Source organism: Xenopus laevis, chromosome 9_10L (assembly GCF_017654675.1).
Source record: "Xenopus laevis strain J_2021 chromosome 9_10L, Xenopus_laevis_v10.1, whole genome shotgun sequence".
In the NCBI taxonomy this organism is placed as follows: Eukaryota; Metazoa; Chordata; class Amphibia; order Anura; family Pipidae; genus Xenopus; species Xenopus laevis.
In genome coordinates this window covers 82,262,253-82,286,058 of record NC_054387.1, presented here as the reverse complement: position 1 = coordinate 82,286,058, position 23,806 = coordinate 82,262,253, and the positions used below count along the sequence as shown (strand labels likewise).

Sequence of the window (23,806 nt, the reverse complement as noted above, 5' to 3'; positions counted from 1 at the left end):
TTGGTCATCATGCCAAGATAAGTTCCAAAGTTCATTAATGTAATATTTTCAGACCATGCAAGAGTCTGATTTGGCACAAAAAATGGGTCAATGTGTCACTGGCTGTTCCTGGTTAATAAAAACAGAAAATATGTGTATCTGGTGATTTTTTTTCCAGCTGTCTAATTATTCTACACTGAACTCAAGTGACTCCAATAAAAGCTAACAATATCACATCACCATTACACACATTGCTGATGGGCACTTCTATAAATGAGATTGCAGAAACCTTCACACAAATGTATATACAGAACTGAGAGACAATAAATAACAGGCAGGACTTGTACATTATAAAGATATATAAGGGCTCTTACAGACGAGCGTTTTTACCTGCGCTCCGTTTTTCTGCGTTCAGCCGCAGGGGAGCCCAGGAATAGACGCATTACATTTTTTCCAATGGGGCTGTACTCACACAGGCGCGTGTAGGCGCCGAACGCAGATTGAGACGCAACATGCTGCATTTTTCCTGCGTTCGGCGCCTACACACGCCTGTGTTTCTAAACTTAATTGGCTTTTGGCAGAGAGCCCAAAATATGTGGCAGGTGCACTTGGATACTTTGTAACAATTTAAGATAAGCAGGTCTTTTTGGGAAATTGTGAGTTGCATCTTAAAGGGCAATTCACCTTCATTAGCATAACTGTAATAACACATAAAAACTACAGAAATGTGTTCAAACATTCATAACCTGCCAAATTTTGTGGTAATTGGGGGTGTGGCCACAAAATGGGCATGGCCAAAGAATTTTAGGCATGCTCTGCGCGGCAAATCTTTTTGTCCCTCTTTCTATTTCCAAACTGTTGGGAGGTATGCAATGTGGACCCTCCACAACCTAGTCTGAATAAAAGAAATACAGGAAAAGTAAGCATGGACAGCAGTGAAGTGGTTGCAATATATATAGGGTCTGCTGCAGATTGGGCTATCAGGGCCACTTTAACATTCACCTTTAACTTAACTTTTACTATGTGGAGCGTGATATTCTGAGACAATTTGCAATTGCTTTTCATATTTTATTGTTTGTGGTTTTTAAATAATCAGCTTTTTATTCAGCAAATATCCACTTTTTTCCACAGTAACAACCTGGTTGTTAGGGTCCAATTTCCCTAGCAACCATGCGCTAGTTTGAATAAGATACTGTAATATGAATAGGAGATCATCTGAATGGAAAGTTGAGTAATAAAAAGTAGCAATAACAATAAATTCGCACAGTTCCAGAATTGTGTTTTAGATGGCATTAGTGACCCCTATTTGAGTCAGAAAAGTAAAGCAAATTACTCAAAAACTATGAAAAAGGAAACATTAAGATTAATCGAGAATTAGCTGTTCTATAACATACTAAAGGTTAACTTAAAGATGAACCACCCTTAGTCAAATGTAGTATATACCCACAACCTATCAGCAAAAGCATTGAACAGCAACTATTTAGTACACAACACACCTGAATCAAATAGGCAGCAGGGGGCAGTGGTGGCTCTTTCAAAGAGCTGAGAATTAGACTGCCTACAAACCTGAAGAGCTTACAGGACAAGAGCAAGGCCCACATATTGTAAATGATAAATATATTTTAGTGACTTGGGTTGTTTGGTATCAAAACCATTTTCCCATTTCCCAGAAGATCCAGTAAGCACTTAAACAGCGCACAGGTCATGGATGTGAAAACCCCTAGGTACACATTTAGCTGCATTTGGTCATAACCTATGCCAAGATCTGATTGGCCAGACACATTGTAATCATAAACAAAACCTCCTCCAAAAACAAATGACCTCCAAAAAATGTTGTATTCTATGTCATAATGAATGATGTTTGGTAATGTGAAAAGTAATGCAGATGGGGGTAAGTAAGATGTGCAAGGTTATTGCATGTCAGATGTTTTTGAACAAACAGAAGATTGAACCAGTGGAGTAAATACCATGTAGCAGACTCCATGACTGCAGGGGGCCTGGACTGCTGGATCTGCCATATGGTAGTTTCCTCTCCTAAAGTTTAAACTTTACTGCCCACTTTCTCATTTGCATCTGGTGATCAAGCAAGCGGGTGGACAGAGGGGGTTTGGAATTCAAGGTGCATGCCGGGTTCCACCAAGGACTTTTTTCAGAACACCACTGATGTGAACTCCCTCATTGATGATAGGATAGTGATAATGAGGTTTTGCCAATGCCTGCACCAGGTCTAAGATGAAGCTGCAGTGCTGCTGTGGCCCTTGATACACTGTTAACATTCTTTTCAGTAAGAAATGTGGGGATTGGTGCAAAGGTGGGGGGCCCTGGATAAATTATGCAATGGGGCCCATAGGAGTTCATTATGTTTTTGAACACAAGGGAAGAGACCCAGCTTATATGACCTATATAATGTTTACCTTTCCCTTTGTACAATAGTAAAGCAGTAACATTTATTCTATCTATATCTATCTATCTATATCAAAGTCTGTAATATATAGAATTGTGAGGAACCATAACCTTTTTAACCAAACATATTTTATTAACCTACAGGATAGCTAGCTATATACAAACATCAAGAATAAATTATATAAACTAGCTAAGCACACCACAGTTATTAATCCTATATGATAAAGCCCTTGCAAAAACAATTCATATTTGCAATATAAATCAAAGAAGGTAACATTACTACACACTAGTGTTTGGGTATAGTCTCTCTTGTATATTCAAAAGATGGGTTGAACTGCTGTGTTCCATACTGCTACTGCAGAAAGTACGTTTGAGAGAGCTGATGAAAAGCCCAGTGCTGTGTTAGAATTTGTGTTTCAGCAGGACAAGTAACATGTTCCACCAATATAATATGGAAATGTGACAATTCTACTGAGACTTGGATTTAGGTTTTTGCTTTGAACTCCTTTTACAGCAACGGCGAAAGACAAAAGTGCAGCACTTTAAGCTGATGAACAATGTGGTGAGCAGGAAAAACATTAGGAAGCCAATAACATCCAGAGAGTAATACTGAAACCAATTTAAATCGTGAGCGGCCGGACGCAGGTGGGGTGCACCTTTGTGTCTCATAACAAACTCCACCCAGTGCACAGCGAGATCCAGGGGATGAACTGGTCTGTCCAGGTGCAGAGAGGACAAACGCTGAATGTTCTCCTTGTAACTAAAAAAATAAGTATAACAAGTATTAGATACCACAACAAGATACCATCTTCTAATTAACCTGGAGGTCACCATTTAATAACTACCCAAGTTTAACCAAGTTATGATAGTGTGTTTTGGCTCTATTGGTCCTTCTTTCTTAGGTTCATCTTCTGAATGGGAAATGCACTTCCTAAAACTGGCCATAGATGTGCAGATTATAGCCCAAAGTCGGATGAACGATCGTCCCTGCAAATCTTCCGAACTGCAACTAACCATTCAGATAAATATAAAGTAGTAAAGAGAACAAATCAGACGATTCTCTGGTCATTTATTGACAGACAGTAATAGCACATAAATTATGTCTGACAAACAGTAGTGACAGTCTCCCATCGATATCATCAGGCAATACATGCAGAGATATTTTCGGTAGCCGATATAAATCTTTTAATCTGTCTTATCGACTGAACGACAGATCACTGTCGTATGAAAAATGTCAAGACAATCCACACAGGGTTCGAAAGTCGTAAATCTTTGCATCTATGGCCAGCTTAAGACTAAGAAGCTGGAGCTGTCAGAAGGGAATCATTCAGAAATTGCATAATAGGCATTCCTGACAGCTCCATTGCCTGCCACTGGCAATGTATTTCTCTTGACAAATGAAAATTGTCTGCCAATGGTCAAGGGCATTTGGAATGCTGTGGTTTTCACTGAGAGCACCCTAGCCACCAGAACATTCTGCTTACCATGAACTAAAGGCCATTGATAAATGAACTACATATGCTCTGCAGAATTGTGGTGCTCAGCTACCAACCTTTAGTGATATATGGTCCCTTAAGGAGTTTCAATGCCCTTAAAGGAGAAGGAATACCTTTTTAAAATTGGGGTTCCAAAAGTTAGGCACCCCAAGTGACTGCTTTCACTTACCTGACACCCCAGGCCAGTGCTCCTATCAGCAGAAAACTGCACCAGCCCGGGGTTTTTCTAGCGGCCACCACAGTGCGATTCTCTTCCTGCTTCTTCAGTTTCGAATTTCCCATGGTAGACGCATGCACAGTAGAGTGAAATAGCCAGCTTCTTTGTTAAAGTTTGGCTTTTCTCTCTACTGAGCATGCACAGCCACGAGAATAGACCTAAAGAAGCAGGAAGAGGATCACTCCGTGGTGCTCGCTAGAAGAACCCTGAGCCGGTGCGGTTTTCTAATGATAGGAGCACCAGGGTGTCAGGTAAGTAAAAGTAGTCAGTGCCTAACTTTTGAAACCCCCAAGGGTAAAATGGTATTCCTTCTCCTTCAAATTTTTAGATGAATTGCAGTTGCTAAAGCATACCATCTACAGTGGCATAGTCTTGTGATTTATTTTTGTATCTAAAAGTAAACAATACACTATACCTATAACGAAAAATCCTGGCATTGGGCCATGCATTCTTTTTAGGGAATTAATAGTGCTAGGGATAGTTATGGCCAGCCAGCCAGAGATAATGGAAACTTAGGGAACACGTAAACTGCAAACTGACTGTGAACTGCACAGAAGGTAGGGAAAAAACAAAAGAAAGAGAATAACACATTCCTCTTATAATTTCCATCTGGAAGATGGAAAGATAAAATGAATTTATTGTGACCCTGCAACTGCACATATCTAAACTATGTCCAGGCATTACTTCTCATGATTTTTATACATGGAAGTGTTCCTCTACAAGAAATGTTAATTGAACTGCACTTACACTGGATTGTTTATGACAGCTTTGACTGCATTGCTGAGGTCCTCAGAAGTCATATGCAGCACATTGAGAGTCAATCCTGCTCCGCGAGATTCAATGCGTTTTGCATTATCCATCTGGTCCCCAAACAATGGCAGCATAACCATGGGGACGGCATTACAGATTCCCTCATAAATCCCATGTGATCCAGCGTGAGTGATGAAGGCACGAGCTTTAGGATGAGCTAGTCAAACAAAATAATACAAACATCACGATATGGAAGTTTTCAGGAAGTACATTTCTATTCAATAAGATACTTAAGGGGTTGTTCACTTTTAAATTAACTTTTAGTATAATGTAAAGATGGATATTCTGAGACAATTTGCAATTCATTTTCATTATTTATTATTTGTGGTTTTACATTTATTTAGCTTTTTGTGCGGAAGCTCTCCAGTTTGCAATTTTAGCCATCTGGTTGCTAGGGTCCAAATTAGCAACCATGCATTGCTTTGAAAAAGATACTGGAATATGAATAGGAGAGGCCTGAATAGAAAGATGGGGAATAAAAAGTAGCAATAATAATACATTTGTAGCCTCTCAGAGCATTTGTTTTTTAGATGGGGTCAGTGACCCCCCATTTGAAAGCTGGAAAGAGTCAATAGAAAAAGGTGTATAATTACAAAACTGTAAAAAAGAAAAAATGAAGGCCAATTGAAAGTTTTCTTAGAATTATCTATTCTATAACATACTAAAAGTGAACATAACAAGAAGCATGTTATGTAAGTAATTGCACTGAAATGCATTCTCTAGGTCAGCCATAGGCACCAGAGAGCATGGGGCAAAAAATCAAATACCCAGACATGGCTGCCTATAGCACAGCTGTGCTACTTTCCCGTTTAGTGGTCGGGGAGTGTGGTCATATTGTGGTTCAGAAGGAGCCTCTGCAGGAGCCCTATGATGTACTGTATATATCACTTTCCTTGGCCATCTAAAAAGGACTGCAAATGTCCATCAGGTACAATATTTCAGTGCCTAGCCATATTTCACTTTCAGTGCTGAAAAAAAGACAGAAATATTTGCACTGAATTACAGTAACATTTTCTCCACCCCTGGCCTTATTTACCATTAGGGTTGACACCTTTTCTGGAAAAAATACCAGCCTTCCTATATTCTTGTCATTTTTCCTATTATTAACATTGGCATCAGGCATCATTTTTACCAGCCAGGCCAGTAAAATACCAGCAAGGTGGCAACCCTATTTACTATATATACCTGTCTGCCTATGGAGGTATGGCTAGGGTGGTGGACCTCAGGTGCCTATATGATAAACTAAAATCTGCAAACAAAAGAAAAAAATGTCCCCTTTTGGCAGATAATTGGTGGCTAAATCCAGTGGCGAAATTGAGGGGTAAGGTGGTACATGAACCTACATGATTGGCACATGCACAGTAGAGCAGGCCCTTCTCTGCATGTGTCTATCGAAAGCTGAGAGGCCAGGTCAACTGCCCACTATGCTTCCAGGCCATTATTATCTACTTCTGGTATTCATGTAGTTGATACTTTACAAACTGTAGTGTGAAGGCCAAGAGTGTGCCCTCAGAAGTCTTTAAGCAGTTACCATATAAGGCTTATTTACGAAAAAGTGGGCACATTTGTCCAAGTGAAGTTTGGTCTAATGCAGATAGAGTCATCAAAGCAAGTGGTTTACTCCTTGTAAATTTGCCCACTGTTAGTAAATGAGCCCCAGGTGAGTCTCTTTGTAAGCTGTCACTCACAAAATCATCAACGACACAAGTGCAATAATAGAACAGAATTGTATGTTCTATTTGTAGTAATACATGTGAATAAAGTCAGGGTAGAATGGAAACCTGAGACTCATACCAAGCAGATCATTCTGTGGCAGCCACTTCACTAGATGGGTGTTCTCTCCCAGATTTGGGGGTGTTTTTCCTGTGTACCTCCACAAAACCTGTGACATAAAATGCAACAAATACAAAATGGTTATTTTGGACATTACTTTCAATATGTTAGACACCCCCACAATAAATCCAGTCATTCCTAGTGACAAATTACACTTCAGCCTGTGTAGTACAGTTACATTTAAATTTTTTCTCTTCTGTACAAGCCCAAGCTGGGGATTCGTGGGAGGTAAGTGAAATGGTGGTGTTTTTACTCTGGCACTAAAAAAATGCCAGAGTAAAAACAGAGTAACAAACAAGTGAATTAGCCTTTTCTCACCTGCTGAGGAATGGATTTCAGAGCTTCTGCTATATCCGTGGCTTTATTTATGGGAATTTCAGACACCATGGATCCCAACGAAAACACGACAAATCCATGTTCTCCAGAGCTGTTAACCAGCTTTTCAAACTCCTATGAAAGACAAAGGTAGGCATAGTGAACACTAGAGATCACCATTTGCCAGCAATAATCTGAATAATGTTAGTGAAATAACTTAATTGTAGGATAAATATGCTAACACTGGTGAAAAAAATTTAATTACCTTTTTACCATTTATTTTTTACATTTTTTCTAGTAGTAAAAAGAGTGAAAAACACATTTTCCTTTACTCTAGACTGTGAAATCTCACTTATGTGAAAACCTTGTCCCTGAAGTTTCAATACAAGTTCCCACTTGGGTAAAACCATATCAAGTGGAGAAAAAGCAATCCTCTAAATAAATAAATACACATTTGTCACAAATGTCAACAATATGAATTTAGGTATCTGCAAAGTCACATTATACACTAATATTCACACTGCACTTCAGATAGCTGGGTCGGATTTAAAGATAATGAAACGTTCTACCAACATTAATAAATGTGTAAAATTTTAAGGTACTTTAAGACATCAGAGCTATCATTGGGGAATTTCTGGGTACTATAAACATATGTCTGAATGTCCCTAAAGGGAGCCACAGAGGAAATAATCATAGACCAATTATTCAGCAAAAGAATATAACAAATGTACTTCCACTTTATAGGAAGGTATGTAAATATATATATATATATATATATATATATATATATATATATATATACACACACACATGTTATGTATATTATATATTGTACAACTTATACATTCGATTTCTTCTTCACTTATTCGCTTCACAATAAAAAAAAATACTAAAATAAGATATAAAGCTTTCAAGTAGAGAAAAGTGTCATTACTGCATGCAGTAAGTACCCACCTGGCTAAGGTGCTTCCTACCTATGCAATTAATACCCCCAACAAGCACCATGTTGGGCATTAGTGGTCGAGGGTAATCAAAAACAAAGTCAGTTCTCATCAGCCAAATGGATGTTTGACTGTAAAGCTGCAGAATGGTTATTTCCTTGTGTAGGAACTCTGAGGCTAGCCGGGCATAGGGAGAATAGAGAAAATTACAGATTAAAGAATCCACTGACCACACCAGAGCATTCTTTAGCCTTTGTGGGAAGCTCATGAGATCAGAATACCCTGTGAAATGCCTGGGCACATAAGAAATTGGACTTGGACACTGTGTGGCCAGAAAGTCAATGCCACATGGAAGACCATAAAGTAGATACAAAGAAGGAAGACGAAGATACTCAGCCACAATCATGCCACAAGGAAAGAACGGATCTATCAAAGCAGCATCAAAAGCCGATTCCCGGAGTTCTTGCATAATCTCCTTACTGTACAAAAGGTGCTGACAAGCGGAGAATAATATGTCTGTGATATTGGTTATCCTTTGGTACATATTTGTTATTTTCTCCAAAAGCGGTCTCTTAGCAAACACACTATTGGCAGATTTTACCATTTGTTCTTTCAGAAGCTGCTTACTGTATGGCACAGGGTATGTCCTTAGGATGTAGTTCTCTGAAGGATGTATATAAATGTTGCTATGAGGGGCCAGCACCACAACCTGATTGCCCCTCTGCCCCAAGTTCTCTACAAGTATCCTCATGCTCAGCCAGTGACTGCCATCCAGGGGTAATACCAACAGCTTCTCAGCTTCAATAAACGGAACACCACCCAGGTAAAGAAGCACAAAGATCCTGTATACTGAAAGCTCCATATTGCTCCACAGTCTCATAGTTTTAGGGCAGCCTTCCCTTGAGAATGCTAGTCTTGCTATATAAATTGGTATGTCATTAACTCACGTTGACCCAAGGTACTGAGTAAACTATTAATGATTACAGATTTTCACTATCCTAGTATAATGGTGAATCTTAATCTCACCCTGACGCTGGGTAAAGTTTGCACAAATAGACAAGACAAAGGGACATTGTTCCTGACACAAATATTTAAACAGCAAGACTGGCTGACATTGTTCTTGTGTTTGGGTCTAAATAAATGGAATTCTGATTAGTGATGGGCGATTTTCTCCCGTTTCGCCGAAAAATTTGTGGATTTCCTTGTAAAATTTGCAAAACGGCGAAAAATTTGTGAAAAATCATGAAATCGGAAAGTTCACGAAAAAATCGTGAAATTCGAATTTTCACGAAAAAATCGTGAAGTTAGGATTCCAGTCAAAAATCATGAAATTTGAAGGATTTCACTCAAAAATCGTGAAATTTGAAGGTTTTCACAAAAAATCGGGAAATTTGAAGGTTTTCACACAAAAATCGTGAAAAACAGACATTTTCACTAAAAAATCGTGAAAATTGGAAATTGATGCCAGCGAATTTTCACCAGCGAAACGCGGAAATTCGACGCAAATTTGTGCCAGGTGAATTTATTTGCCCATCACTAATTCTGATAAGAACAGGGGTGTAACTATAAAAGAAGCAGAGTGTCGTAGGAGGTAGTTGAGGCCCACATTACTAAGCAGTTTATATATTCAGGTATGGGATTTGGAAACCCATTATCCAAAAAGCTCTGAATTACGGAAAGGCCATTTTCCATAGACTCCATTATATCCAAATAATCCAGTGAGCACCCGGCCTTTACTGTTAGGAGTGGTGAGTGCCGATATGGGGTGAATATGTCTATATATCTATATCTATATCTATATATATATATATATATCTATATATATATCTATATATATATATATATATATATATATATAATATATATATATAAAAGCCTGCGACAGGCTTGAGAAAGGGCATTGCCCTGAAACGTTGCCTAGTTTGTTGGCACAATAAACCACTTTCACAGGATACGGAGTGCTGCAGCGTGTGTTTCTTGGAGTTATATGTGGGTCACTGGCAGGGGGACCAGCAGCTTGCACCCGACACTACAACAAGCAGTGAGTTATAGTTAAGCATCGCCCACCTTTGGCTGTGCAGTATTTGTGTTACAACTTCAATACCCACCCCCACTTGTGAATTCTGGCGCCAAGATGACGTCATCCATTTACAGTTTATCAGTTCAAACACCGTTTTCCTTTCACTTTACAGGAATACATACATAATATCTATCTGAATGAGATGTCAATAACTCTCAACTCTGTCAGTAAAAATAGTTTTATTGTTTCTGTGTAAAGAAGTTATATAAACACTTTTTATATTTAAATGTGGCTCACGGGCAGGGTTGGACTGGGGGGCCCAGGGCCCACCGGGGTCGCTACTTTGGGCTCCCCTATCCCCACCACAGTGGCGAAGATACCTCAGGCCCCAGCCGCAGCCCCCCGTGCCTACCTTTTTTTATATTTGTGCCCGCGACCAGGGGCCGGGAAGGAGGTCGGAAGGCTGCGATAACAGTCAGCCCAGTAAAAATGGTTGGGGACTCGTCACTCCTGATATAGAAAATATCAGAATCTGCTCATATATAAGAAGATCCAAGTACGATTCTTGCTAAATACATATAGTTTACAGGACTGAATGGGCCAGGCACAAGTGTTTAAATAAATGTTGGCTGTTAAAAGGTTAAGTAATCAGACAGTTTGGTCCTTCACCCACTGTAGGAGCATTGCATCCCGCACAACACTAATTGAAAAAAAACTTTCCTGTTGGAAGGTATTATGTTAGTAGTTATTTACACAACATGCTTTAAAAGGGAAAGCTTATATTATAATAAACTTTTCGTAACAATTAGATATTTATTTTCTAAGGCAATTTGGTTTTACTGTTACAATATTTTAAAAATAATGCATTTCCATTTTTTCTGTTCTCTTTCTCTTTGACCTGAGAGTTGAAATGCTGCCTGGATTTCAGGGGCAATACATTCTAGCAGCCTTCTAGTACATTTCAGTATTTATTTTCAGATCTGGAATGATTAGTTCATTAATAATTAGTTTGTTGATGTAGGCTCTACAGGCACAATAGGCTGATTTCTAACCTGCGGAAAACTGGAGGATCAGCCCGTACACTAGAATCAGCACTTTGTGGCATAAGCCTAAAGAGTGGGTAAGATAACAGTAACATTCCATCCTCTTTTAATCATAAAATACACCAATTCACTTGAAATTACTTGAATAAATTCCTATTAGAGGGGGTCAACTCAAATATACAGAAATATAAGGGCCCATTTATGATCCCAGAGCACAGCTGTAGCCATGCAAACTTTGTCGCAAAAAAAATAGGCCAGTCTGTAAAGTTACTTGTGTCTAAACCAGGGATCCCAAAACTTTTGAAACCATGAGCAACATTCAGAATTAAAAGGAGTTGGAGAGCAACACAAGCATGAAAAATGTTCTTGGGGTGCCAAATATATGCTGTGATTGGTCATTTGGTAGCCCCTATGTGGATTGTCAACCAACCTTGAGGCTCTGTTTAATTCAAAGTGAACTGTAAGTTTTAATGCATCAGCCACAAACATTATAGGGAGAAAGCTACATTGAGGGTAAAAAACATGACAGTTTGCACTTGAATCACTTGCATACTTGCATACATGCTGCACTCAATTTACTTGTATGTAAGCCCTATAGACTTCAGCAAACACTGACAACTTTACTTGTGGATGCTCTTTAAACAAGAGAACAAATACGTTTCAGGAGCAAGAACTAGATCCTGGAAAATAAATTCAAACTGTACAATAGCATGGCAAATATTATGCAAACCCTTAAGCCTAGTGTTTGTTTTTCTCTGCCCATGGACTGGACTTCTCGTGAATTTATAAACAGACCATTCTTCAGAATATGTAGTGGGTCCAGCTATAGTTCTAGCCAGTCATGGAGCACTCAGAATACTCACGTGGGGTAAATTCTCCTTCTCCTTGCAAGTTTCTCCTCCTATAAACATCATATTTGGCATCACTGGCTTAGCAGATTCCACCACAAAATCATATCTGAAGAGCCATAATTCAGCCTGACTAAGAACCTGCAGAATGTTCACATGTTTGTGCAGAAATTGGGAAGCCATCCTTGTGTACTCTGCCTTTATTTCCTGGCAGGCAATGTATTCCAATGACTCAACCAGAAGGTTTTTCATACGCTGGGTAAAGTCCATCTGACCATAGTGCTGGCTTTGGTAGGGAGATTTTGGGCAACGAGTGGCTGTGTAGTCCCATCCACATGGAAATCCTGGCATCACATAAATGGATGGAAGAGAGAGGTGCTCTGCAAGAATCGGCCCACAGGGGAACCAAGGATCTATGACCACAGCATCAAATGAGCTTCTCTCCAGGTATCTGACCAATTCTTGGTCATCCAGTAGATGCTGGCAGGTATTACTAAGGATTGATGTTGTATATCTCAACCTTCTATACTCTATGCTAATAGTGCTGAAAAAACAACTCAGCAGAGAGAGTGGTTCTGTGGGTTCTAAATTAATCTGGAGCTCAGGATCAAGGGCAGGGACTGGATATGTCTTCATTATAAAGTCTTTAGATAAATGGGAAATTTCATTATTTTTGGGCATTACCACCACAATCTCATGCCCATTTTTCTTAAGTTTAGTTACCATAGAGTGCATGTCCAGCCAGACATCGGTGTCCTGTGGGATAACTAGCAGTTTACCACCCTCAGTTAGTCCAGGGAATTCCAGCAAACAAACGACCCCGAAAATAATGAGTAACAGGATTGAAGGAGGCATTTTCAGTTGAAATCTCCAGCTCTTTCCCCACTATATGATTAAAGCAGTTCCCTCACTATACAAAGTCTCGCCAAGAAAGGTAGCTCGGTTTCAGAAACCAGTCATGTCTATTCATATTATCTTAGTTTCAACCACTGAAAGCAATACACCCTTGCGTGATAACATTATCAGTTCTATGATATCAGTTCTAACAATATACATGCTTTTAGCCAAGGCATTGTTAGCAATACAAGAATAATCTACATTTAAAAACATATTTAACAATGGTTTATGGCATAAAGATTTTCTCCCTACTAACATGATCTAATGGCATACTGGGAAAGCAACCACAACCTAAGCTGGTCCATGTGCTTTAAACTTTATAGTTAATAACATCAAAATGTATTCTAAGTGAGGTATTTACTAAGCTTTGAATTTATCTAATTTTTTTTATTAAAACAAAGTCGACCTCTCCAGAAATTTGACTAATGTATCAAATAATCAGCTTGAAAAAAGTTGGTGCGGGAAAAGTCTCTACAAAAATCAAAATAAAATTTGAATTGTACAACTTTTTCGGATTTGACGCCCAAATCACTCGATTTTTTCGAGTTGCTGCCTGAAAAACCTGAATGTATCAGATTATCATACAAAACCCGGCTCAGATATAGCTTAATTAGCCTTTTTCTTCCAGCAAATCAATGACTGGCTGCTAGGATAATTTGGACTCTAGCAACTATTGAAATTTCAGCTGCTGAATTAAAAGCTAAATAGCTGAAAAAGGACAAATCCAGTTGCAAATTGTCTTAAAATATCACTCTCTACATCACACTAAGGGGCACATTTACTAAGCTCGAGTGAAGGATTCGGATTTTTTGGCTACTTCGACAATCGAATTGGCTACTTCGACTACGAATCAAACGATTCGAAGTAAAAATCGTTCGACTATTCGACCATTCGATAGCCGAAGTACTCTCTCTTTAAGAAAAACTTTGATTACCTACTTTGCCACCTAAAACCTACCGAGCACCAATGTTAGCCTATGGGGAAGGTCCCCATAAGCTTTCTAAGCTTTTTTTGATCGAAGGAAAATCTTTCGATCGATGGATTAAAATCCTTCAATCAAAACATTTGTGGTAAATCCTTCGACTTCGATATTCGACGACAAAGGATTTTACTTTGAGGGTCAAAAATCGAGGGTTAATTAACCAATAGTAAATGGGCCTCTAAAAGTAATTGAAAGGTCAACATCCCCCTTTAATAAAGCTGTTATTTGTGTGTACAGGTATGAGACCAGTTATCTGGAAACCCGTTATCCAGAAAGCTCAGAATTATAGAAAGGCTGTCTCCCATAGACTCCATTTTATCCAAACAATCCAAATGTTTAAAAATGATTTTATTTTTCTCTGTAATAATAAAACAGTGCCTTGTACTTTATATAATGCATTCTTATTGAAAGCAAAACCAGCCAGTCAGATTATATAATGCTTACATGATTTTCAGACTTATGGTATGAAGATCTAGAAGACCCCAGGTCCCGAACATTCTGTATAACAGGTCTCATACCTGTACTTTTTCAATTCTTTTTCACAGTGTGTGTTGGTGTCCAGGCACAAAGAAGCCGTGGACATGTGGGGCCTAACACTGGAGTGCACATAATAATTGTCAATATGGTTGCACACTGGCTAATATTAATTTGCATGGCTGGTAAAAATTATGCTTTATACCATGTTATTATTATTGTAATAGGCAGACTATTGAGAACCATGCAAAGGTCACCTCCAGCCTGCAGAATCCAGTGTTAAACTGACAATGGCAATTCATTAGCAGTAAGGTTTGAGGAATGTACTACATGGTAGCAATGAAAGCAAACAGAGTTGGACTAGCCCACCGGGAAAAAAACAGGTGGGCCACAGTCATTGGGGCAAATTCACTAAGATGCGAAGTTGCGCCAGGCGCAACTTCGCCTCACTTCGCCAGGCGTAGTTTCGCCAGGGCTCCGCAAATTCACTAAAATCCGAAGTTGCGCACAGGGGTAGCGTAAGGTTGCGGAGTTGCGCTAGCGTTGATTCGCTATATAAAGCTAAGTTACGCTAGCGAAGGCTAATTTGCATACGGCACGAAATTCAAATTTCAATGGAGGAACACGTATCTGCACTACAAATGCCTAGAAAACCTTCAAATCAGCAAATAAAATTTTTATTTTGCCCTACACATGTGCCCACTGTCTAGGTAAGTTGCCATGAGTCAGGAAATGTAGGGGGGAGGAAGGGGAGCCCCAAAAATTTTTCGATCTTTTTCAGCCTATCAGCCATCATGTAGAAAACACGCCAGCGTTTTTTGGGACTTAGAAAAAAAATTGACTTTTTTTAAAACAATCCCTATCTACTCTATTGCGCTTCGCCAGGTCTGAGGTGGCGAAGGAAGTCTAGCGTAAAAGGTAGCGTTCAGTACACTGCGCAAGTTAGTGAATTTGCGTAGTTTCGTCGCTAGCGAAAATTCGCCTGGCGTAAGGTTGCGAAGTAACACTAGCCAAACTACGCCAGCGTTCGTTAGTGAATTTGCGCAGTAGCGAAAATGCCAAACGCTAGCGAATTAATGCTAGCGTTCGGCGCTTCGCGGCTTAGTGAATTTGCCCCATTGTGAGCCCCGCGGGCCACTAGACCACTCGCTACCCTATGTCTTTGCCGGTGCTCGGAACCTCGGATTGTGCGCTTGTTGCCAGCAGCTAAGGGCCGCCCTATGGACCTAGTGGGCCCGCTGCCAGTACTCCACCCTGTTACCTGTTTTGGAAATGCTGCTGTCCCTACTGGCTGCTCTCCGGTTGTGCACTTTTCTGCTGTAGGCCCTGATGGTGTCACTCACTGCCGCCCACAAATGGGGGAATCAAAGAGAGCGTGTCAGGGAGGGAGTAGTGGTGTGGATCCTGCAGCCTATTGCTACTTACTTGGATTCTATATCCAGAGACCAAAGTGGATACAATTGATCTGCCTGTAATACTTTGTTGGTGAGCAAAGGAACCGTGGGGAGGGGGGGATTGCTGGTGCAGCAGAGTCAGTGAAGTGGGGGAATAGAATGGAACATGGAATGTTCCTGTCTGAGGTGGGGAGAAAACAAGCTGCCAGTGAATGTGGGACTTAATTACCCCCATAAGCCACACAGACTGTAGCACTACTCTGCCCATTGTTCCGTTTTTTGGAAATACATTTTCACAAATGAAACGGATGTTTGCGTGAGTGTGCCCACTGTGTGAGGTTGTTGTGCGCGAAAATAGCATTGGCAGTAACTTAAATTCACAATTTGCAAAACTGTTTTGTGAATATTTTCTCCGGCACCAAAAAAAAGCTCTTATAGACATTCACATTGGGAAAAAAAATTGCAATTCTGTTTGCACACTCTTATTCAGCTTTATAAATGTAGCCATGCGCAGGGCAAATATATTCACTGTACGAGCCAATCTGCCCTTCAGTCACTCTTTACTCCTGTTCTGCAAGTTGGAGTGATATCACCCCCCCCCCCAGCAGCCTAACAAAAGGACAATGGGAAGGTAACCAGATAATAGCTCCCTAACACAAGATAACCTGGTATATCTAACAGCACTCAATAGACAAATTCAGTTACAGTGAGTAGGAGAAACAACAGCCTGCCAGAAAGTAGTTCCATTCTAAAGTGCTGGCACTTTCTGAAACCACATGATATGGCAACATGACCTGAGATGGCTGCCCACACACCAATATTACAACTTAAAAAAAATATACTTGCTGGTTCAGGAATGAAATTTTATATTGTAGATTGAATTATTTGCAGTATAAACAGTGTAATTTAGAAATAAAAAATACATCATAAAAATCACGACAGAAACCCTTTAATTATATTTCTTACAAAAGAATTTTAATATCATTGTTTTTCAGTTATAAGGTTATTTAATAGTTATGGCAACTTAATGTTATTTAATAGTATACAAATAAAAACGTTCACTTTGTTATGTATTTCCTTTATTTTCCCTTGTCGGTTTTCATGAGTAAATTGGGGGGCCCTTCAGATCAGGTTCTCTGATGGGCCCCAGGTGCCGCAGTCCGACATTAAAAGCAAAGTTCTAATTAATTGATATAGGTAACTGCCCTGGTGCAACTTAGTACTTATCTTTGTAAATAAGATCTAATAATACTTGGGCGGCGGGGACACCTTGACGTGGGTTTGCGTCACTTCCTGTGTTTTGATGTGAGCGTCATGTCTGATGTCATTGTGCTTGGTGTGAAATTGTAATATGTAAAGGCGCCATGTCCCAATTCACATTGCCCAATGTAGGTCCGTTTTCTATACTGTAGTTCCTGGGTGCGATTCCAAGTCTGTTTAACCTGTTCTTGACCATGCCTGTCCCTTACCTTCTTTTGTTTGCTGCCTGACCTGACCCAATAATGTTTCTGACTATTCTCTTGGATCAAGATTCTGTACTGTGCTGCTTGTGTGATTGACCTGTGACCTTGACTACGCTCTTATCTCCGAATTTATACTGCTCTGCCTTATTGGTGCTAACTCGGCATGTCCCTTGACCACTCTCCTTCTTCCCCGTTCTTACTATAAACGTTTGGTTCCTTTTCCTGCCCAAAACTCTATCCCTGGTTCTCTCACTATAAGACCTGGTGGTATCCTAGTAATGAAGGGCTCCTCCTGAAGTGAGAGGTGGTTGTTATAGGCGGAAGCGTCCGCTGAGGATGGGACCTTGGGGTTTGTTCTGCATTTAGGATACCATTCGTAACATAAGCTTTAGCTGAGACTGAGTTGTGAATGCATGTATGTGAGTACTTCTGATATGATATTTAATTTTTGTGTATGTGTGAGTGTGCAGATAAAAGCTAATCTGAACTACCTGTGTATAAAACAGTATGCACCTGAGTGGTGGGTGAAAGTTCAGCTTAAATTTATAAGTTCAGTTGACTGTGTACATGACAGAATATAAACGAGTTGTGAATGAGTTCCTTTGAGTTGTACATTGGTCTATGAGTGACCCTGGGTTATATGTATATATGTGTGTGTGTGAAACTTAAACGAGCCACGTGGGAGCACATTTAAATACTACATGAGAGTTTGGCAGGGTTCAGGAGCTTGTGCTAAAGGTCATGTTGAAGAGTACATGCTATCTGAATCACCTTTCCCCTCCAGTTCAATCTCTGTATGCCAGAAAACTCTTAAAGGAAAATTATACCCCCCAAACAATGTAGGTCTCTATTAAAAGATACTGAGTAAAACAGCTCATGTGTAAAACCCTGCTTCATGTAAATGAACCATTATCATAATAATATACTTTTTTAGTAGTATGTGCCATTGGGTAATCATAAATAGAAAATTGCCATTTTAAAAAATAAGGGCCGCCCCCTGAGATCGTAAGATTCACTGTGCACACAAACATACCACATGTAAGGTCACATGAGCCAATTAACAGACAGAGTTCTTCCTTTTGCTTCCTCACTTCTTCCTGTTACAGTTAGTGTTGTAGTATTTCTGGTCAGGTGATCTCTGAGGCAGCACAGATAGAGTAACGAAATGGTGGTTCAAGGCAAGAGATGTAAAAGGGCAATATTTATGTAAATATATATTCCAGCTTGGTAAGATTCTTTAATATGTCATTCAATTTGATATAAATTATCTGTTGCTTAAGTATTCATTTTGGGGGAATAAGGATGGTTCTTGGTGTCTAGTCATGCTTGGCAGCTTGCTGATACGTTAATAAAAATATATAAAGGACTTAATCTCTCATTCTGCTCTAAATTGGATTAATATCTATCCTCACTGTCATACTTGATTCACTTTCTCAGCTGGAACTAAATAGTATTAGTGGGAAACAAGGGTAGCGCAGATTTGTATTTTATGTAATTTGATGCAGCTAACTACTGTAAACACTGTGAACTAGTGATATAAAAGATTGTGTATTATATGCAGGACATCACACAGCAACACTTGTGTAACCTCAGTAGTGTGTCTTTGATGGAGAAATGTATGCGCTTCCATATACACTGTGCCTTTGAGCTATGTGAAGAGCCTATGTCTTCATTTGATGCAAATATCAACATTGAGAATTTGACAAAGTGCTTGCTGAGTTTAAAGGAGATGTACCAAGACCTTCACAACCGTGGGATATCCTGCCCTTGTGAGCCAGAGTTCAGGGGATACAGTGTCCTGCTTAATCTCAACAAGGGAGACATTCTCAGGTGAAACACTTCTTTCCTTCCTGTACTATCATACAGCTAATGCTGTTTATTTTTTTTGCATCTAATCAACTGCTTTTCCCTGTAAGTGTGTAAGTGTGAGTTGTATGTAACTCAAGGACTCCCTGTACTAAAAAATTGACTTTAAAGGGATACTGTCATGGGAAAACAACATGTTTTTTTTTTTTTTTCAAAACAAATCAGTTAATAATGCTGTTCCAGCAGAATTCTGCACTGAAATCCATTTCTCAAAAGAGCAAACAGATTTTTTTATTTTCAATTTTGAAATCTGACATGGGGCTAGACATTTTGTCAATTTCCCAGCTGCCCCATGTCATGTGACTTGTGCCTGCACTTTAGGAGAGAAATGCTTTCTGGCAGGCTGTTATTTTTCCATCTCAATGTAACTGAATGTGTCTCAGTGGGACATGGGTTTTTACTATTGAGTGCTGTTCTTAGATCTACCAGGGAGCTGTTATCTTGTGTTAGGGAGCTGTTATCTGGTTACCTTCCATTGTTCTTTTGTTTGGCTGCTGGGGGGGAAAAGGGAGGGGGTGATATCACTCCAGCTTGCAGTACAGCAGTAAAGAGTGATTGAAGTTTATAAGAGCACAAGTCACATGACTTGGGGCAGCTGGGAACTTGACAATATGTCTAGCCCCATTTCAAAATTGAATATAAAAAAAATCTGTTTGCTCTTTTGAGAAATGGATTTCAGTGCAGAATTCTGCTGGAGCAGCACTATTAACTGATTCATTTTGATTTTATTTTCCCATGACAGTATCCCTTTAAATACTCTCATATTCTTTACATGTTAAAATCTGCTGTTTGGGGAAACATGCTCAAATGAGCTCATGTGATAAAAACATCACCCAAACAGGAACATCAGAAACCCTCTGGGCTATGAAAGAGTATAAATTGTGAGACAGCCCTAGTCCCAGAGCCAGAGCCTCTCAAATGTCATTGTTGAGGCCCTGTTCTGACAGCTACATAAAGAAGTCCAAGAATCATACTGGCGACCCCTAAAGCTACACCATCCTCCCACCAGCCATATGCACTTCTTTTACTGGGCCAAGACTTCATTGAGATTTAACCTGTAGACACATTAGTATTGGTAGGGATGCACCAAATCCAGGATGTGCAACCAGGTACAATTATTAGCTACTAATCACCACATTATTTTTAAAAGATTGGTTTTCTTATATGGTATTGTAGCACATCTATTAAATAACAATGAATCCAAATTCTCATTAGCACATTGAATGAATAATGCTTACTATGGAAAATTGATTTCTTTCCACAACATTGATGTAAATTTTCGAATTCAGACATTTTTCTTAGTAATATTGTTGAAAAAAAAAACACTTACCTGAGAAAGTGGCTTCCTCCCTGCACAGTTGATGCCCCCTATAAACACCATGTTGGGCATCATGGGTCTTGGATGCTCAAAGACAAAATCATATCTCATGAGCCAGATAGAAGTTCTGCTGAGCAGCTCTATAGCAGTCACCTTCTTCTGTAGGAATTCTGAGGCCACACGTTCCCACCCTCGAAACGCTGCCCCACAAAAAACAGGCTCGGACAACCAGAACAGTGTATTTCCCAAACGCTGTAAAAAGTTCATCTTATCTGAGTTCTGGGCGAACGGCCTGGGCACATAGGAAAGGGGACTGTCACACTGTGCACTTATATAATCGTACATACAAGGGACCCCTCTTAGAAAATTAACAGAAGGGATCCCAAGGTGCTCTGCAAGTATTACACCACAGAAAAACATTGGGTCATTAAGCACTGCATCAAACTTCTCCTCCTGAAGCTTCTGGATGAACTGCTTGTTGTGTAACAAACTCTCGCACATGCTGTTCATCATATTCTGAACACTCAATATACCATTATAGGTTGTAAGTGCCACCTCAATGACAGAAGAACTACTGAACTGAGAACCAAAAAACTGCTGCAAGAGTTCATGGATATCCTGGTTGCTGTATGCGGTGGGGAAATTCCTCAAGGTGAAATGCTGGGAGCCAAATTTCACTATACTGTTCTCAGGCTTTGCAACTATGATCTCATGCCCATTCTGTGCCAGTCTCTCCACCACAGAGCTCATACTGAGCCAGTGGCTGCCATCCATAGGCACTACAAGAAGCTTCCCTCCCTCAGTCCCAGTGAGAGCCCCCAGGCAGAACAGAAACCAAACAGCAGAGTATATTAACAGCGCCATTCCTACCTAGCATGAATGAGCAACATTAAGCTACTGTGACTATTTTATACTTCCCCAACAGTTTGTGAATGGTTTATCTCTAACTCATAAACCTTGACCTTGTCCTGATTATATTTTCAGATATTTGGACTGATAAATCACATATTTACAGATAATCAGCATGACTAAAGGAATGCAGGATTTATCTCAAGAGAGAAGGAAATTGCAGTGTCATCAGTGTACACAAATTGTAATGGATTTAGAACTATTTCCCAACTTAAAAATAAAACACATTCACCTTACAAATTGGGATAAGATTAAAGTGAAGATGTACCCTAAATATAAGTTGGGTTTAAAAATGATTTTGTTTCTTAATAAACATTTAGAAAATGTTGATATGGGCTCTTCTGCCTTATTCAGTTTTATTCATCTTCATATTTGTATTTCTTGTGGGTCAATTATTAATTTCACTAGACCTCATCCAAATGCTCTAATGGGAATATGTAGTGTTTAGGGATGCACCGAATCCTTCTGACAAGCCGAACCGAATCAGAATCCTAATTTGCATATGCAAATTAGGGGCCGGGGAGGGAAATTGCGTGACTTTTTGTCACAAAACAAGGAAATAAATAATGTTTTCCACTTCCCATCCGTAATTAGCATATGCAAATTAGGGTTCAGATTCGGTTCGGTATTCAGCCGAATCTTTCTCGAAGGATTCGGGGGTTCGGCCGCATCCAAAATTGTGGAATCGGTGCATCCCTAAAAATGTTTTTCTAAGTACTGGAAACACTGCCCTGGAATGTTGTATGATTCACCAATTGCAGAATCACTAAGTCCATGCCATGTTGGTCAGGTGGTCTTCCAAGTCCCATTAAATCACAGGTGTCCTCGGTTTCATACCTTAGCATGTCACATGGTGAGCAAAGGTACGCAGTGAGCACACTGAGTCATTAAGGAAAATTTGTAGGGGGGCTGGTTAACAAACAGAATATCAGTGATGACACCATGGAAGGTGAGAAGCTGTATGCAAACTATTGCTCATCTAGAAAACATACTGATAGATAGGGTCACAGAGAAAATGTGTTTATGCCCTGATATTTATGATAAGGGGGGAAATCTCCCCTACTTAAATTGACACCCATACACCTGAGGCTGGAATATTCTGCTGCACCTAGATCCACTGCATCCAGATACATTGCCCTTGTGGGGATTGCATTCAGCTGCGTCTGGTGAGTAGGCTGACCTGTTTGAATGCACCCATTGGTGGTACACTTGGCAGTGGTTTTCAAGCACTTTATTTGGATTTAAACCCTTTTACATGGGATTATCCCCTTAACTTGCCATACTATACCATTTACGTTTTTATTTTTGTGCACTTCCTTTTTAGAGTTTTACCCAATGATTATACAGCTAGGTAGCAAGCCTACCTTTTGGGGGATTTACAGCTGAACACAAAGTTTTTTTTTTGTTTTTTTATTTAAGTTGGTGAAAGCCTTTTCTACCTTGCCTGGGCCCCCTTTTTCTTTAACCCCTGTGCTGTCAAACATTATAATACAGCTATACATTATGTGATTGTGTCTCCTGCAGGCTCTAGATAATCTGATTGTCTGACTGTAAACTATATATAATTAAGAGTTTAGCCAAGGGGTGCCCAAACTTTTTGCAACGAGGGCCAGATTTGGTGAGGTGAAAATGTCAGCCAGACATTCAGACATTCTTTGAACCATTAACATTAAATTACAGGAATCAAGTAGCCATAGCAGTAATATTTGGGCACATTAGTGAAATGATCTGCCACTTGGTCTATACTGCTGTCTGTGTGCTGAAGGTGTTAGCAATAGACACGTACTGGAACGTGATGCCATACTTCTTTAGTTTACTGTACTGGCACGTCAGTACGTCTATTGACACCTCCAGCCCTAAAGAAGTATGCGAAAACAGCGCGTCTCTACGTGCCAGTACGTGTCTATTACTAACACCTTCAGCACACAGGCAGCAGTATAGACCAAGTGGCAGATCATTTCACCAAAATTACTGCTATGGGATTCCTGTTCGTACTGTGCCTGGGGGCCTCATTGTTATTAATTTCATGACGGAGGATGAGGGCCGGGGTAAATTTTAAAACGGGCCGCAATTGGCCCCCTGGCCGTACTTTGGACATGCCTGGTTTAGCCCCTATTTTTGGAAATAAACCCCTAAATGTATGTAGGGTAGGGATAAACCAGACTGTTTGGGTGAGATGTGTGAGAGGATATAACTGAGCAGTAAATGAGTTGGGCAATGGTTTATGAGTGACCCTGAGTTATATGTGTATATGTATGTGAAAGTTAAATGAGGCACACAGTACATTTAAATACTACATGAGAGTTCAGCAGGTTTCAGAAGCTTGTGCTGAAGGTCACGTTGAAGAGTACACACTATCTGTAGCACCTTTCCCCTACACGTCATGCTCTGTACACCAGAAAAGCTGCCATTCATCCTGTTCATTATGTAAAATCTTACTGAATATAAGCAGTCAAATATGTGCTTAATTCGATTTTTTTTTTTTACCTAGTGTCTTGTGGATAATGCAGTATCCAGTATGTTGCACATAGCACAGCTTAACATGTAGTATGTGTCAGCATATTGATATGATAAAGCTAATGTCACACATTCACATGT

At 39.8% G+C, this 23,806-nt stretch overlaps 1 protein-coding gene across 4 annotated transcripts; it reads right to left on the bottom strand.

Annotated features, from left to right (window-relative positions):
- Window positions 1-2,494: 2,494 nt before the first annotated feature.
- Window positions 2,495-21,240, bottom strand: ugt1a1.L (UDP glucuronosyltransferase 1 family, polypeptide A1 L homeolog). Of its 4 annotated transcripts, none has more exons than XM_041576790.1 (5): window positions 20,312-21,240; window positions 7,057-7,188; window positions 6,700-6,787; window positions 4,843-5,062; window positions 2,495-3,142 (listed from the first exon to the last, which is right to left on the bottom strand). In XM_041576790.1, exons 1-5 carry the CDS (start codon window positions 21,161-21,163, stop codon window positions 2,851-2,853), a joined length of 1,584 nt encoding a protein of 527 aa, XP_041432724.1. In that variant the 5' UTR covers window positions 21,164-21,240; the 3' UTR covers window positions 2,495-2,850. The 4 variants fall into 4 exon arrangements, with proteins under 4 accessions (XP_041432724.1, XP_018091524.1, XP_018091523.1 ...); XM_018236035.2 differs by lacking the exon at window positions 20,312-21,240 and adding an exon at window positions 11,921-12,860; XM_018236034.2 differs by lacking the exon at window positions 20,312-21,240 and adding an exon at window positions 8,008-8,928.
- Between the last annotated feature and the right edge of the window lie 2,566 nt (window positions 21,241-23,806).